At 43.9% G+C, this 17,015-nt stretch overlaps 1 protein-coding gene across 1 annotated transcript in view; it reads right to left on the reverse strand.

Annotated features, from left to right (window-relative positions):
- LOC120039480 (RNA binding protein fox-1 homolog 3-like) overlaps positions 1-17,015 on the reverse strand; it is a 347,402-nt gene that overhangs the window by 35,986 nt on the left and 294,401 nt on the right. Inside the window, exons 5-6 of the mRNA XM_038984889.1 lie at positions 12,614-12,865; positions 908-1,051 (exon numbers count right to left, since the gene is read on the reverse strand). Of these exons, the coding sequence (XP_038840817.1) occupies positions 908-1,051; positions 12,614-12,865 (396 nt within the window). The remainder of the gene's footprint in view (positions 1-907; positions 1,052-12,613; positions 12,866-17,015) is intronic.

Raw genomic sequence — 17,015 nt, forward strand, 5'->3', positions numbered from 1 at the left:
GCCCGTGTGTAACGGTAATGGTGTATTGAGCCCCTGGCGGCAGGGCAGCCATTAGAGCCAGAGGGATGGGGCTGCACACCACTGATCACACACACAGACACAGGGTCATTGTGGAGGCCATATCCAGGGGTGGAGCCGGAGCTGAGCCTGCACGTTAATACAGCACAGACAGGATATCTCCTCTCCCAACCAGCAACCAGCTCTGCCCACAATCATCAATCCCAGGACCCAGCCACCGACTGCCCGGAAAGCCACTGTTAAATTTGCATCACATATCCATAAGCTGCACACACACGTCGGCCAGGCACACAAAGCCTCCGAGCTAATTACTGAGGCAATTTGGATTCCACAGGACCTGCTCCAGAGCTGGAAACAATAAACCCAACAATCAGACAGCACAGGAAGGAGAGAGAGAGAGAGAGAGAGAGAGAGAGAGAGAGAGAGAGAGAGAGAGAGAGAGAGAGAGAGAGAGAGAGAGAGACAGCAGCCGTGTTGTCCAGTAATTTATTACGCCGTAGCCGGGGCTCTCCTGTAATTAATATCATCAGTTTGACGTCGTCTCCATAACGATGAAAATTAACGCCTGTAGCTTATAATGACCTAAATTAGCGTGCAACATTCAAATTAGATTTTTGGCAATGCTCCCGATTCAGATCCATTATAATTATATACTTTTTTTGTTGTGTTAATTTTAAGGACTGGTGTGAAATGCGAGACAGAGAGGTTACACTTTCAGGGAAAAGAGAGTACACCTGTTATGGGATCAGGATGAACGTGTGTCTGGACTTTCTAGAGAGAGAGAGACAGAGAGCGCGACAATACACACTCCAGGCAGGTACCATGATATGTGTGGGTGGGTAAAGAATGGTTTCCCCCAGTGAGTTCAGGGAGAGGGAAGGGATCTCACCCCAAACATTTGCCGCAGGTCGGGGTCGCGGAAGCGGAAGGGGATGTTGGAGACATGTAACCTCTTGGGCTGCTGCTTCTCCGAGGAGTCCGAGAGCTGCAGCTGGAGCTGCAGGGAGACCTCTGATTGCGTCACGTCATCTGTCTGCCAGAGGGAAACAACAGCAGAAGGACACAAGCAGCTCATTAGTTCCTACTACTGTACCTTCGGGTTACATGGTGAGGGGGAAGAGAGACAGAGGGGGACCGGCTAACTAACTTACTTAGCGTCGGCTATTTTTCAATCTGGCGAGAAGCAGAAAACGCTAAACAGCTGATGAATTATGGTTTAAAACCTGAGGTCATGCATTACAAATCCGCTTATTAATCTCTTGCACTTAGCTTCTGGAGCCACAAGAAAGAAAGATTGAGGGGTTTGACAGAGGGGCATGGATATAGATCCTAGCGCTTCTGACACATCTAGACTTGAGACACATTATTGGTGTTGTTTGCACACTGCCGTAGGAGTGCAGAGGCCCAGAGCTCCTACGTTGTCGACTCCATCATTATGCGAATGCAGTGCTGACATTGTGATATAAATGACATGTCTGATGTCTATGACAAATCCCACTTAGTTCTCTCTCAGACAAGAGTGATGAATTTCAACATGGCTGCTGGCTTGTTTACTCAAACCGAACCAGTTTTAGAGGGAGAGGGTTTCACAAGATTTGTTTTCTGTAAAAACCTTCACTGGTCATCAGAACCATTTACCCTCTCCATGGAAGGATCATTAGGGACCAACTCTGTCTGCATAACAACAGATTGCATCATTTAAATGTGTTTACTAAAATTAAAACCCAGACCTCTTGTAGACACTTCTGGCGTTATGAAATAAATGAAAAAACTATGAGAGGTGGGGGGGAAAAAGAGAGAGAAAGAAAAAGAGAGAGGAGTGAAATAGGGAGCGAGGCCTGGTTAGATTGAGAGGGAGTACAAAAGCTGTTTGAATATGATATGTAAACTCCAAGGTCCCCAGGGATGTGCTCCATGAGCAATGGCAAACACTCCATATTACACGGGCTGGCTGGAGTCACATACACAGACACCCCCCGAGTACACACACACACACACACACACACACACACACACACACACACACACACACACACACACACACACACACACACACACACACACACACACACACACACACACATACACACACACACACACACACACACACACACACACACACACACACACACACCCCTCTCTCCACCCTCCAACAACCCGCTCCCTGCTCCAAGGCCGTCGGGTGGCTGCAGGCCCCTGGGTGATACATATCCCACCATTTAGGAAATGGGCTAGGGATTTATTCATTATAATTCATCATCACAGTATTATCATTATCATCATGATCGTAATGATGATCGCCTTTATTATTCTCATTATCATAATCACAATCTCCACTGTAATGGCCCTCATTTATTTGCGTTTATGGCCCATTCGGAGATGGTGACATACATTGTTAACACTGACAGTTGTTTGATTCAAGGTCCCACTTAGTCTCCCCTCCAGCCATCCAGGTAGGGCACGGTGACGGCAGGTCTGAAAGCCCTGTGTTCAGTGATGTTCAGTGATGTTTAGTCATATTCAGAGGTTATCATGTGGAGAAGGGCACAGGAGCCAGTGTAGGGGTGAGCTGGGCTAGCTAGTTCCAGTATCAGACTTGTAGAGTAGTGGAGGGGTGAGCTGGGCTAGCTAGTTCCAGTATCAGACTGGTAGAGTAGTGGAGGGGTGAGCTGGGCTAGCTAGTTCCAGTATCAGACTGGTAGAGTAGTGGAGGGGTGAGCTGGGCTAGCTAGCTCCAGTATCAGACTGGTAGAGTAGTGGAGGGGTGAGCTGGGCTAGCTAGCTCCAGTATCAGACTGGTAGAGTAGTGGAGGGGTGAGCTGGGCTAGCTAGCTCCAGTATCAGACTGGTAGAGTAGTGGAGGGGTGAGCTGGGCTAGCTAGCTCCAGTATCAGACTGGTAGAGTAGTGGAGGGGTGAGCTGGGCTAGCTAGCTCCAGTATCAGACTGGTAGAGTAGTGGAGGGGTGAGCTGGGCTAGCTAGCTCCAGTATCAGACTGGTAGAGTATTGGAGGGGTGAGCTGGGCTAGCTAGTTCCAGTATCAGACTGGTAGAGTAGTGGAGGGGTGAGCTGGGCTAGCTAGTTCCAATATCAGACTGGTAGAGTAGTGGAGGGGTGAGCTGGGCTAGCTAGTTCCAGTATCAGACTGGTAGAGTAGTGGAGGGGTGAGCTGGGCTAGCTAGCTCCAGTATCAGACTGGTAGAGTAGTGGAGGGGTGAGCTGGGCTAGCTAGCTCCAGTATCAGACTGGTAGAGTAGTGGAGGGGTGAGCTGGGCTAGCTAGCTCCAGTATCAGACTGGTAGAGTAGTGGAGGGGTGAGCTGGGCTAGCTAGTTCCAGTATCAGACTGGTAGAGTAGTGGAGGAGTGAGCTGGGCTAGCTAGCTCCAGTATCAGACTGGTAGAGTAGTGGAGGGGTGAGCTGGGCTAGCTAGCTCCAGTATCAGACTGGTAGAGTAGTGGAGGGGTGAGCTGGGCTAGCTAGCTCCAGTATCAGACTGGTAGAGTAGTGGAGGGGTGAGCTGGGCTAGCTAGTTCCAGTATCAGACTGGTAGAGTAGTGGAGGGGTGAGCTGGGCTAGCTAGCTCCAGTATCAGACTGGTAGAGTAGTGGAGGGGTGAGCTGGGCTAGCTAGCTCCAGTATCAGACTGGTAGAGTAGTGGAGGGGTGAGCTGGGCTAGCTAGCTCTAGTATCAGACTGGTAGAGTAGTGGAGGGGTGAGCTGGGCTAGCTAGTTCCAGTATCAGACTGGTAGAGTAGTGGAGGGGTGAGCTGGGATAGCTAGTTCCAATATCAGACTGGTAGAGTAGTGGAGGGGTGAGCTGGGCTAGCTAGTTCCAGTATCAGACTGGTAGAGTAGTGGAGGGGTGAGCTGGGCTAGCTAGCTCCAGTATCAGACTGGTTGAGTAGTGGAGGGGTGAGCTGGGCTAGCTAGCTCCAGTATCAGACTGGTAGAGTAGTAGAGGGGTGGAGTGGCGGGTGACAAAGTGAAAAGGGAGGAAGGGGTCATCAGTGTGCCATGTCCTCCTGTGCTAGAGGTTAATAGCCTGAGTAGCCATGTTGGGTCCCAGGGTGACACATGGCAGACAGATGCCCGACTACTGTGGAGGGTGACAAGGCACTGGGGACCGCGGGTCAATCTGTTTCATCGGTCACACATGACTCTATCAACCTTTACCGTATGTTACCAGACTGCACAACGACTGACTCGCTGTCCTGTCCTCCAGCTAGGCTACTGGCTTCTTATCATGGGGTCCTCTAGCTGTGTGTTAGCAAACCTTCAGATTCACTTTTACTTCACACACTTCTTCCATACTGACTAGAGGTAAATACGACTGGCACTCATACACCTATAGCTATTTAAGCCAGACTCCATCTGTGGATCTCTGTGTTTCTGTCAGTGAGTTTAGTGCCCTTGTCTCTCCATGGCTCCTCCTGAGGGATCATCTGTATCCAGGCTGGTTGGGAGAAGGTGAGATGGCTACAGTGTAAAATAATTACATGTGCATTACCATATGACAGGTGTCTTCAACCTTTTCTTTCCCAGGGACCCCCTCCCAGGCAACCGGCAATACCCATCACACGTTAGCAAAGACATCTTGTCTTATCATCCGGTGAATGTTAATGGAAAGGAAAAGTTATCAACATTTTAAAATGAATACATTTGGTAAATATTTTGACCTCCTCACATTATAATTGGAAGAGGAAGTGTAAACTCTTGTGTGTAAACTCGTTGTGTGTATGTACTGACATGTACTGTATGTGTAACTGATAGATGCACACACACAACATGTTCATGTTTTTACACACACACAACATGTTCATGTTTTTACACACACACAACATGTTCATGTTTTTACACACACTACATGTTCATGTTTTTACACACACACTACATGTTCATGTTTTTACACACACACTACATGTTCATGTTTTTACACACACACTACATGTTCATGTTTTTACACACACTACATGTTCATGTTTTTACACACACACTACATGTTCATGTTTTTACACACACACTACATGTTCATGTTTTTACACACACTACATGTTCATGTTTTTACACACACTACATGTTCATGTTTTTACACACACTACATGTTCATGTTTTTACACACACTACATGTTCATGTTTTTACACACACACTACATGTTCATGTTTTTAAACACACACTACATGTTCATGTTTTTACACACACACTACATGGTCATGTTTTTACACACACACTACATGTTCATGTTTTTACACACACACTACATGTTCATGTTTTTACACACACACTACATGTTCATGTTTTTACACACACACTACATGTTCATGTTTGTACACACACACTACATGTTCATGTTTTTACACACACACAACATGTTCATGTTTTTACACACACTACATGTTCATGTTTTTACACACACACTACATGTTCATGTTTTTACACACACTACATGTTCATGTTTTTACACACACACAACATGTTCATGTTTTTACACACACTACATGTTCATGTTTTTACACACACTACATGTTCATGTTTTTACACACACACTACATGTTCATGTTTTTACACACACACTACATGTTCATGTTTTTACACACACACTACATGTTCATGTTTTTACACACACTACATGTTCATGTTTTTACACACACTACATGTTCATGTTTTTACACACACTACATGTTCATGTTTTTACACACACTACATGTTCATGTTTTTACACACACTACATGTTCATGTTTTTACACACACACTACATGTTCATGTTTTTACACACACACTACATGTTCATGTTTTTACACACACACTACATGTTCATGTTTTTACACACACACTACATGTTCATGTTTTTACACACACAACATGTTCATGTTTTTACACACACACTACATGTTCATGTTTTTACACACACACTACATGTTCATGTTTTTACACACACACTACATGTTCATGTTTTTACACACACACTACATGTTCATGTTTTTACACACACACTACATGTTCATGTTTTTACACACACACTACATGTTCATGTTTTTACACACACAACATGTTCATGTTTTTACACACACACTACATGTTCATGTTTTTACACACACTACATGTTCATGTTTTTACACACACACTACATGTTCATGTTTTTACACACACACTACATGTTCATGTTTTTACACACACTACATGTTCATGTTTTTACACACACACTACATGTTCATGTTTTTACACACACACAACATGTTCATGTTTTTACACACACACTACATGTTCATGTTTTTACACACACTACATGTTCATGTTTTTACACACACACTACATGTTCATGTTTTTACACACACACTACATGTTCATGTTTTTACACACACACTACATGTTCATGTTTTTACACACACAACATGTTCATGTTTTTACACACACTACATGTTCATGTTTTTACACACACACTACATGTTCATGTTTTTAAACACACACTACATGTTCATGTTTTTACACACACACTACATGTTCATGTTTTTACACACACTACATGTTCATGTTTTTACACACACACTACATGTTCATGTTTTTACACACACACTACATGTTCATGTTTTTACACACACACTACATGTTCATGTTTTTACACACACACTACATGTTCATGTTTTTACACACACTACATGTTCATGTTTTTACACACACTACATGTTCATGTTTTTACACACACACTACATGTTCATGTTTTTACACACACACTACATGTTCATGTTTTTACACACACTACATGTTCATGTTTTTACACACACTACATGTTCATGTTTTTACACACACACTACATGTTCATGTTTTTACACACACTACATGTTCATGTTTTTACACACACACTACATGTTCATGTTTTTACACACACACTACATGTTCATGTTTTTACACACACACTACATGTTCATGTTTTTACACACACTACATGTTCATGTTTTTACACACACACTACATGTTCATGTTTTTACACACACTACATGTTCATGTTTTTACACACACACTACATGTTCATGTTTTTACACACACACTACATGTTCATGTTTTTACACACACACTACATGTTCATGTTTTTACACACACACTACATGTTCATGTTTTTACACACACACTACATGTTCATGTTTTTACACACACACTACATGTTCATGTTTTTACACACACACTACATGTTCATGTTTTTACACACACTACATGTTCATGTTTTTACACACACACTACATGTTCATGTTTTTACACACACACTACATGTTCATGTTTTTACACACACACTACATGTTCATGTTTTTACACACACACAACATGTTCATGTTTTACACACACACTACATGTTCATGTTTTTACACACACACACTACATGTTCATGTTTTTACACACACTACATGTTCATGTTTTTACACACACACTATATGTTCATGTTTTTACACACACACAACATGTTCATGTTTTTACACACACACTACATGTTCATGTTTTTACACACACTACATGTTCATGTTTTTACACACACTACATGTTCATGTTTTTACACACACACTACATGTTCATGTTTTTACACACACTACATGTTCATGTTTTTACACACACACTACATGTTCATGTTTTTACACACACACTACATGTTCATGTTTTTACACACACTACATGTTCATGTTTTTAAACACACACTACATGTTCATGTTTTTACACACACACAACATTTTCATGTTTTTACACACACTACATGTTCATGTTTTTACACACACACTACATGTTCATGTTTTTACACACACTACATGTTCATGTTTTTACACACACACTACATGTTCATGTTTTTACACACACACTACATGTTCATGTTTTTACACACACACTACATGTTCATGTTTTTACACACACACTACATGTTCATGTTTTTACACACACTACATGTTCATGTTTTTACACACACACTACATGTTCATGTTTTTACACACACACTACATGTTCATGTTTTTACACACACTACATGTTCATGTTTTTACACACACACTACATGTTCATGTTTTTACACACACACTACATGTTCATGTTTTTACACACACTACATGTTCATGTTTTTACACACACACTACATGTTCATGTTTTTACACACACAACATGTTCATGTTTTTACACACACACTACATGTTCATGTTTTTACACACACTACATGTTCATGTTTTTACACACACACTACATGTTCATGTTTTTACACACACTACATGTTCATGTTTTTACACACACAACATGTTCATGTTTTTACACACACACTACATGTTCATGTTTTTACACACACTACATGTTCATGTTTTTACACACACACTACATGTTCATGTTTTTACACACACTACATGTTCATGTTTTTACACACACTACATGTTCATGTTTTTACACACACACTACATGTTCATGTTTTTACACACACACTACATGTTCATGTTTTTACACACACTACATGTTCATGTTTTTACACACACACAACATGTTCATGTTTTTACACACACACTACATGTTCATGTTTTTACACACACACTACATGTTCATGTTTTTACACACACACTACATGTTCATGTTTTTAAATGTATGTAACTTGTAAAGTCTTTTGTCTGTAATGTCTTTTTTGTTATGTTACCCCAGTAAGACTAGCTGTCGCTGTTAACGTCGGCTAATGGGGATCCTAATAAATCAAATCAATAACTCTAACATAGTCTGTGAGTTAGAAAGGTAACTCCAAACTCATTTTCGCTAAGAGCAGCTGTTTAGCTGGTTAAACAAAGGTTAGCCATGTGTTGGTAAAAATGAATGTCCAAGTCAAGAAAGCTTTCCAGCAGCCAGCGGCACTTGCCACACTGGTAGCCTATTCACAGGTGCTGTTTCAAAGCCTGTGTCAGATACTCCAATGAGTGTAATTTGCTCAATATTTGAAGAAGTTGAAGAATAATGTTGACATCAATAGAAATATGATATTCTCATCTGTTCTACAGTATGTATATAATACAAAATGTGTTTATTCTGCTGTTGTTAGTGATATTCATAAAAACATTGGGGGGGGGGGGGGGGGGGGAGTCCACTTAATTAAAACATATACATTTCCACGGACCCCCCGGTTGAATAATCTTGCCATAGGAGACCTCGTTCAGTGGCACTTCACCGACCTGGCAGCTGCTGTCACAGTCATGACGAGGGAGGGAGGCTGATGCAACACCAGGCGTCACCCGCCACCCGCCGCTACTGTCCCCGCCAAGCGTAGCTGTCATCTCGGGCGGCGAGTCACACACCCTGCTTCCTGTTCATTCATTCCTCTAACAGACTCCCTCGCCGTTATTTGCAAATCGCTTTCAAAGTGCTGTGCTCAGCACATTTCCCCCTCCTCTCAGTGGCATTACAAGCACATAATTGAAACTATCTGATTGGAACGCCGCCAAGCAGGTAGATTACATCCGATTAAGTGGGGGGGGATACCGAGTCGTCGCTCACAAGAATTATAATGCTTTCCTTTAATGCATCCCCCCCCCCCCCCACCTAATCCTCCATTGTTTGTCTCCTCTTCTCTAAAGAAGCTGTAAACAAATCCCTTCTTCAGTCACCTGAAATAGCAGGGGGTGAGAGAGAGGTAGAGTAGAGCCCCTCCTCCCCTCCTCCCTCCCTCCCTCCCCCTGGTCTGCTATTCATATAGATAACACAGACATCCCCTTTAACTGGGTCATATATACACTCATCATCCAGGCCCTAAGAGTCATAGGATCTCTCTGAGATCGTCTGAGTGAGTGTGCATGCTCTTCCATGTGCTTGAACTGTATGTGTGTCTGCATATGTATAGCCCATGTGTCTGTGTCTGTGTTATCACAAGCTCCCAGAATCCACTTTGGATAGTCCTCATGCAGCTGACATAGACTTTGAAAAATCTGGAATTGAGTGCAGTCCTAACGACACTGCCTTAATTTGTTATCTGAATAAAAAGAATGATAACTCATGAAATCCAAACCCAACCTTGGACTATTTGAATGGCACTTGCTAGATAACGAGCTCCGCTTTTTTAAAACAGAAGTTGCTGGCAGCCCCGTTCTACAGTCCCATTCTCTCTCTCTCTCTGAGGATTTGGAGAAAGTTTGACTGCCTCTTTCTATCCTCAAGTCACCCGCTTTCATGTGAGTGTCGTTTGAACACGGGAGTCACACAGCAGGCCCCAGAGGTCTGAGTCTGGACAACAGCACCTCCCTGGAGTAGAGGAGGACTGACTGACTGGAGAGATGAGGAGAGAGAAGAGAGGCAATCCCTCATTAAACACACACTGCCAACCCTCCGCCGGGAATTCACACAGAATCCATACATTTCATTCTCTTTTCCTCATGACTCTTTTAAAGTCTCTAAGTTTTCCGAGACGGCCAGAGTAAAGCACTGAGGAGTGGGAGCCCAGTGAGTGCTGATCTGCTCCCCAATCTGTGTTTCTGCAGAGTGTCCTAATCAAAGACACCCGCGCCCTTCTGTGGCACCCAAAGCAAACAGACTGGCTCTGTCATTAAAACAGGGGAGCGCAGCGCGGAGCAGCAGTGGTGGTGGGGGGCACAGCGGTGGGGAGTGCTCCCCTACACTAGCGGCCCAAGGGATTAGCCAGCCACTCTGTTTACAGCCCACTAACCTGATCCCTCTCTCCTCACTGGCAGGGAGAGATGGAGAGAGAAGGAGAGAGAGAGGGGTAGAGAGAGAAAGAGAGAGTGGGGAAAAGAATGTGAGGGAAAGGGAGAGGAAGAAAGACAGTGAGAGAGAGGGAGGGAGGGAGCCGTGAAGGAAAGCAGGGCTGCCTCTCATCTCTCCATGGCCACGTCACTTGGCTTTCTTCACAGCGGATGGACAGATGAAATGAAATATAAAATGGCGAGAGGAGAAGTGAGTGGCGTGGGGGAATGAGAGGCAGCGACACGGCAGGGTTCTGAGCAGGGGAGTGGAACCTCCTGCAAAGTCTCTCCTTACTCACTGAACACAGTGTATCTGTGTAGCTGCCATTAAGAGTCAGCCATGAGGACGGAGTCACCCACATCTTCAAATCAAACATGATTTCATCACAGAGCAATGCTACAGTTATACACATGGCCTTGCTATATCTGTACCTGTAAATCACAGCTGATTTCTCCACCCATTATCCATGGTGCTTCAGTGCTTCTATGGTTAGCAAAATGGAGTTGTTAATGATGTTTTTATGGGTGACTTGAATCCCTCAGGGGGGCAGCCTTGACCCCCAGCTGACCTCTCCCAGCAAGTGTTTTCATGTGAGAGGAGGAGAGGAAGAGAGGGAGGAAAGGAAGAAAGGCCGGACTGAAGTCACATTTTCTCCCGCTGGTATTATCAGGAGTTAGAGAGAGGGAGACTTCTGCTAAATCCTCCTCTCTGATCCTCAACCACAGAAAGGGTTAATCCCAGGTTATGGCATATTTTATATATGAAATATATTATGTATACTTTCAGTTAATTTAAACCTCATGTCAACGCCTACCTGGTGGGCTCACATCGCTATAGTGTTTGCTCTGTCCTATTGGTCCAAAGTATAGGATGCTGAATATGCTGAACTCAACATATTTAACCATGACAAAAACTAGCTGTTATATGTAGAATTGTATATATTTAACTACAGAAAGTAGCTGTGTAATATTCAGTATTTGACATATCAAATTCTGAAAAAATAACATGGTGAATTCAAGCTGTTTTAACTACATTGAATAATTGTGATGTAATATGCTGAATTCAACATATTTTACTGTGGAGGAATAGCTGCATAGTATGTTGAGTTTGACATATTCTACTATGGTAAAATAGCTGTCAGTATGGTGAATTTGACATATCTTACTATGGAATAATAACTGTTTGCTGAATTCCCCATTTTTAACTCAGAGAAAGTGTCTGTGGATAATCCTGGCTTAGCGGCTGCTCCTCAGGAGGCAGTGCAATATGTTGAGGGACATTCTCAGAGGTTTATATACATTTACAGCTAATTAGCTAATTTGACCAATTAGGCAGGGATTTTTGGCTGGCCTAGCCCAGGCCCCTGCAGGCATAGAGTGCAACTTTCCCTCCTCTCCTTTCCACTAACTCCACAACCAAATGGATCAGGGGGAGGGCTTGTCCCCCTTTCACAGAGCCTAAATGATTCATGTGTACAGCATGTTGAATCTCATTGGCGGAAATAAATAAAACCCTTCAGGTTTTCACGTTTTCCAGAGAGCCCGGGCTTCTCAAAAATGCACTTTGATTTTGCCACAACGTTTCCAATTAAGTTCAATCAACTCCAACTCACGCAGAATCAGCTCCACGCTTTGACATCTTTATGTATTTTCTGACATCAAAGTCTACTCCTGCACCCTTGTACACTCTGGGTAGTTGTGTAACGTTAACGTTACCTAACCTAACGAGCCGATGCACAACCTTATGACCGTCATATGTAATATTCCATCACTTCCTGCTTCCAAGCCTTTATTAACAATCCTACTGGTAATGGTCTTAAGGCTAAGGTTCCTTAAACACCTCCGGTCATCAACCTAATTTAAGATAATGCCAGGTGTGTGTTGTGTTGTTGAGCGGTACTGACCTGTACAGTCGTGTTGGCGGTGATGGCGGGCGTGTTGTTGTCGGTGCCCGGCGGCTCACTGTGCGTCTGTGTGGGGGTGTAGAGGGTCATGGCATGCTCGGGCACCCTGGTCTGCCCGGTGTAGTCCTGCGTGGGGAGGGGGTGTGGTGCCGCAAACTCGGCCGGGATGCCATTCTGTGGGGGAGGCGGGTACTGGGCAGGCGTGTACGGCTGGGCCATGGCTTCTGGGGGGTTGGTGGCCTCTTGGTTACCCTATTAAGACAAAGAGGAGAAGACAGTGTTACATTCATTGTTCCACATCACTTGTGATTAAAGTTACATTGTTAGAACAGCGGAGTACGTTGTTAGTAGTATTAAAGAACAACGCAGCATGAAAGCCATGCTGGTTTCCTCTGTGCTTTGGAAGTAGCTGGGGAGATGAAGAGTTGTCCTGCAAACTAAGTATCTCAGGGAAATAGCTATCATATCATATTTCACCCCAGATTAGAGGATTCCTTGATCATTATTAATGAACAGAGTTTATGGTGTGTAGAGCACGGCTCTCTGGTGGTGGGGCAGGAGCGAGGAGGCAACTCAATTGCACTCATGGCAAAGCGCAAGAGGAAAGATCAATTAATTGATACAATTTTGATTAGAGCCTTTGATTCAAATGACAGGTCGGTTATAGGAGCAGCCGATTCCTTTCTGTGTTCCACTTTTCTGCTTTGAACACCTACTACCTGCATCTTACTTGATATATCTGTCCTGTCCTTGGCTCTTCCTTCTCACCCCCTCCCTCACTCATATCCCTCTTTCATTCTGTCCTACTCATCCTGTTCTGTCTCTGTGCTCCTGAGTGACTTAAGTGATAGATGGCTGGTAGAGACGTGGCAGGCGCTTTGCAAACCCTTTCTCTCGTGTGGGCGCTTAAGATGATGAGCTGTTGAATTAATGGACTTTTCTGGCTGGTGCACATTGTTAAGCAAAACAATGGTAGGACTAGAGAAGAGCATGTCTTATTGTTCTACCACACTGAGCCCTGCTGGAACAGATACAACACCTCTACATTAAAACCCCAACAACTGTGTTTTAAAAAAGGTGAGACAATAACGGCAGAATCCAATAACACATTCCCACCAAATATCCCCAATCAAATTTGAAGATACAGATCACAAGAGCTGAACGCATAACTCCTCCGATAAGAGAAGACAAAGAGGCTTATGGGTAAGGGGAAAACAATAACAGTAAACAGATAGAGAAGTTTCTGTCTCTTCCAAGCCTTAACTGGCTAGGGACGGAGAGAGGAGAGATAAATGCTTTTTATTCCTTTTTTCTCACTTGTGTGCATTGCTGTTTGGGCTCTATGTTGCAGGCTTCCACAGACAGCCGTAGCTAGTTGGGCTGCAGGAGAGGAGAGGAGGCCTGGGCTTTAATGAGGGAGTGGAGCCGTGCAGCATAGCGCCCAGCGCTGTAAATGTTTTGGAAACAATGATACACTGACGTGTTGCCAAACAAACCACAGTCCAAACCACTTGGGCAATTAAGGAAATGCCTCCATTATCTAAATGAAAAAAGAAAGGCCCTTCAGCCTTGAGAGATGAGGAGGATTGACCAGCTTCAAGAGAGGCCACAGAGTCTCAAGGCCTGGGCCCTCAACACCTCCGTGACCTCACCTACCCTGCCTACCTAAATCTCTCTCTCCTTACCTCCCCTCTCGTTCCCCCCGTCTCTTTCTTCCCTCCCTCTTCGTGCTGAAACTTTTTAAAATCTCTCCCCCTGTGCTCTACTTTTCATCTCCCTCTAGTCATGGCGTTATATAACCCACTTGCATTGCAGGGCATCCTTATTCAAGTCGACTCTTGATGTCGGCAATTTTAAACTTTTAAGCACCCCCTGGTTAGCTACCTAAAAACGGAAGCTTCTCATGGCACAGCAGCAGCTGAGACCTTTCACATAGTTTCCCCATGAACCAGTTCAAGTGGTCTAACATCAACAAATCAGTTAGGAAAGAAAGCTTGAGTCCAGATGACAACAAGGCATGTATGAGAAACAGTTTTCACACCATATGGGAGATCAAGGCTACATTAGAGGATTCTGTTAGACATGGCGAGGCACAGAGCACCAGTGTACTTGTGTCACGCCTATTGTTCTTGGAGCATAAAACAAGGGCATGGGACTGAAATAAAGCCATGTGACACACAACACTGGGTAACAGCCTGGAGCTGGGAGGGAGAGCGAAAGCAAGAGAGAGAAAGAGAGAGAGAGAAAGAGAGAGAGAGAAAGAGAGAGAGAGAAAGAGAGAGAGAGAGAAAGAGAGAGAGAGAGAGAGAGAGAGAGAGAGAGAGAGAGAGAGAGAGAGAGAGAGAGAGAGAGAGAGAGAGAGAGATGCTGCAACAAAGTGTTGTACTGCACTATACAGCACCGCAGCACTGTTTCAAAGGGCAGCAAACCAAAAGCAAGGAGTGGGGGTCTATGGGTCTGAGTAGAGAACGGGGCTCATTAGTGAAACACAAAGTAACACGGGCTCTTGTATGATCTTCCCCTTCTCTCTGATGTATGTGACAAACAAGTTATTCAACTGGAAATGAACTAGAAGAGAAAAAAGGGCCCATGCAAATCAGCAGCGTTGGTCCCTCTGTGACCGCACATCCTTTTAGCTGGTGATAATCCACAGTGCCTGATGAAAACCCCCACACCATATCAACCATAAAGCTCTCAGGTGCAGGTTGCAGTTCCCATCTCTCCCATCTCTCACTGCTCTGACGGGGACACGTTAAGTTATGGCCGGAGAGTGTGGTGTTATGAGGCCCCGGGCGGCAGGCGGCGTTCGTCCACCTGCAGGCGTGTTAACGATGGACGAGCAGGTCCCACCGTGGTAATTCAGCGCCCCCGCACAAGGCCAGACGGTGGGAGTTAGCTAAACCCCTCCTCCATCGACAGGACCAGAGGGAATACAGGAATCCAGACAGAACGCCCAGTCTGTATCGATCTCCTATCTCTCTCTCGCTCACGCTATCTCTTACTCCCACCTCTCTCTCTCTCTCTCCATCTCTCTCCTTTACCCCTCAACCCCTACTACAGAAGAGCACAATAAAAAACACTCTCTTTAATGTTAAGCACTCTCCCAGTGTAAAATTGGATTGAAACCCTTACTTAACGAAATCACTTTTGGTAGCAGAGTTTTTGTTTTTACAGTCAGCATTAGGCAGCCCTGTCTAAGGTGCAGGGGGGCGAGGAGGTTGGGCAGGTCCAAATGGCTTGGACTTCCAGACCTGCTCGTCTAGAGAGAAACACAGGGCAATGGACAGGTGGAGAGTGATGCTACTGTAACTGCTAACTGGTGTTAGCTCTTTTGATGATGGAAGCTCCATTTTATCTCCATGGATACCGTGGGTAGAGTTCTTGGCCAGTGACCAACAATCTCTCATCCTCTTCAGCAAAGATGTTGGGGACTTGCTCTCTGAGGTAGGCCATGTAGAGATGAGCTGAGCACATACAGTAGCTGGGGAGAACTCATATCAGCAGAGTGGTGTCAGTTCCTGTACCGTGCATGGGAGGTCAGAGGGTAAAGCCAAGGCTAAAGACAGTAGGTGACTAATTGTGTTGCATTGAATCCAGGGGGAAATCACTCAAATGGGAGCCATTGATGATATCAGCTATGGACGTGTGATGGAGTGAGCAGCGTTATGGCTTTTACTTAGACACACCGAGTCAGCCACTCAGACTCATGTGTTTTGTCTTGTTTTTAGGGGGCTTATCAGCTTTAATATTGCGGATAGATTGTTGCTTCCATCAATGTAATTGTCTGCATCATTTCCAGTCCCTCATATTTTTGGGGTAAATATATATATCTATACACATACATACATACACACATACACATACACAAATACATATACATACAGTACATACACATTCATACATATACACATATATACATACATACATACACATACATATATACAGTTGAAGTCGGAAGTTTACATACACTTAGGTTGGAGTCATTAAAACTCGTTTTACAACCACTCCACAAATTTCTTGTTAACAAACTACGGTTTTGGCAAGTCGGTTAGGACATCTACTTTGTGCATGACACAAGTCATTTTTGCATTTTTCCATTTTTCCAACAATTGTTTACATTCATTTCACTTATAATTCACTGTATCACAACTCCAGTGGGTCAGAAGTGTACATACACTAAGTTGACTGTGCCTTTAAACAGCTTGGAAAAGTCCAGAAATTGATGTCATGGTTTTATAGCTTCTGATAGGCTAATTGACATAATTTGAGTCAATTGGAGGTGTACCTGTGGATGTATTTCAAGGCCAACCTTCAAACTCAGTGCCTCTTTGCTTGACATCAAAAGACATCAAAAGAAATCAGCCAAGACCTCAGAAAAAAATTGTAGACCTCCACAAGTCTG

This window comes from Salvelinus namaycush, chromosome 3 (assembly GCF_016432855.1).
Source record: "Salvelinus namaycush isolate Seneca chromosome 3, SaNama_1.0, whole genome shotgun sequence".
Lineage (NCBI taxonomy): Eukaryota > Metazoa > Chordata > Actinopteri > Salmoniformes > Salmonidae > Salvelinus > Salvelinus namaycush.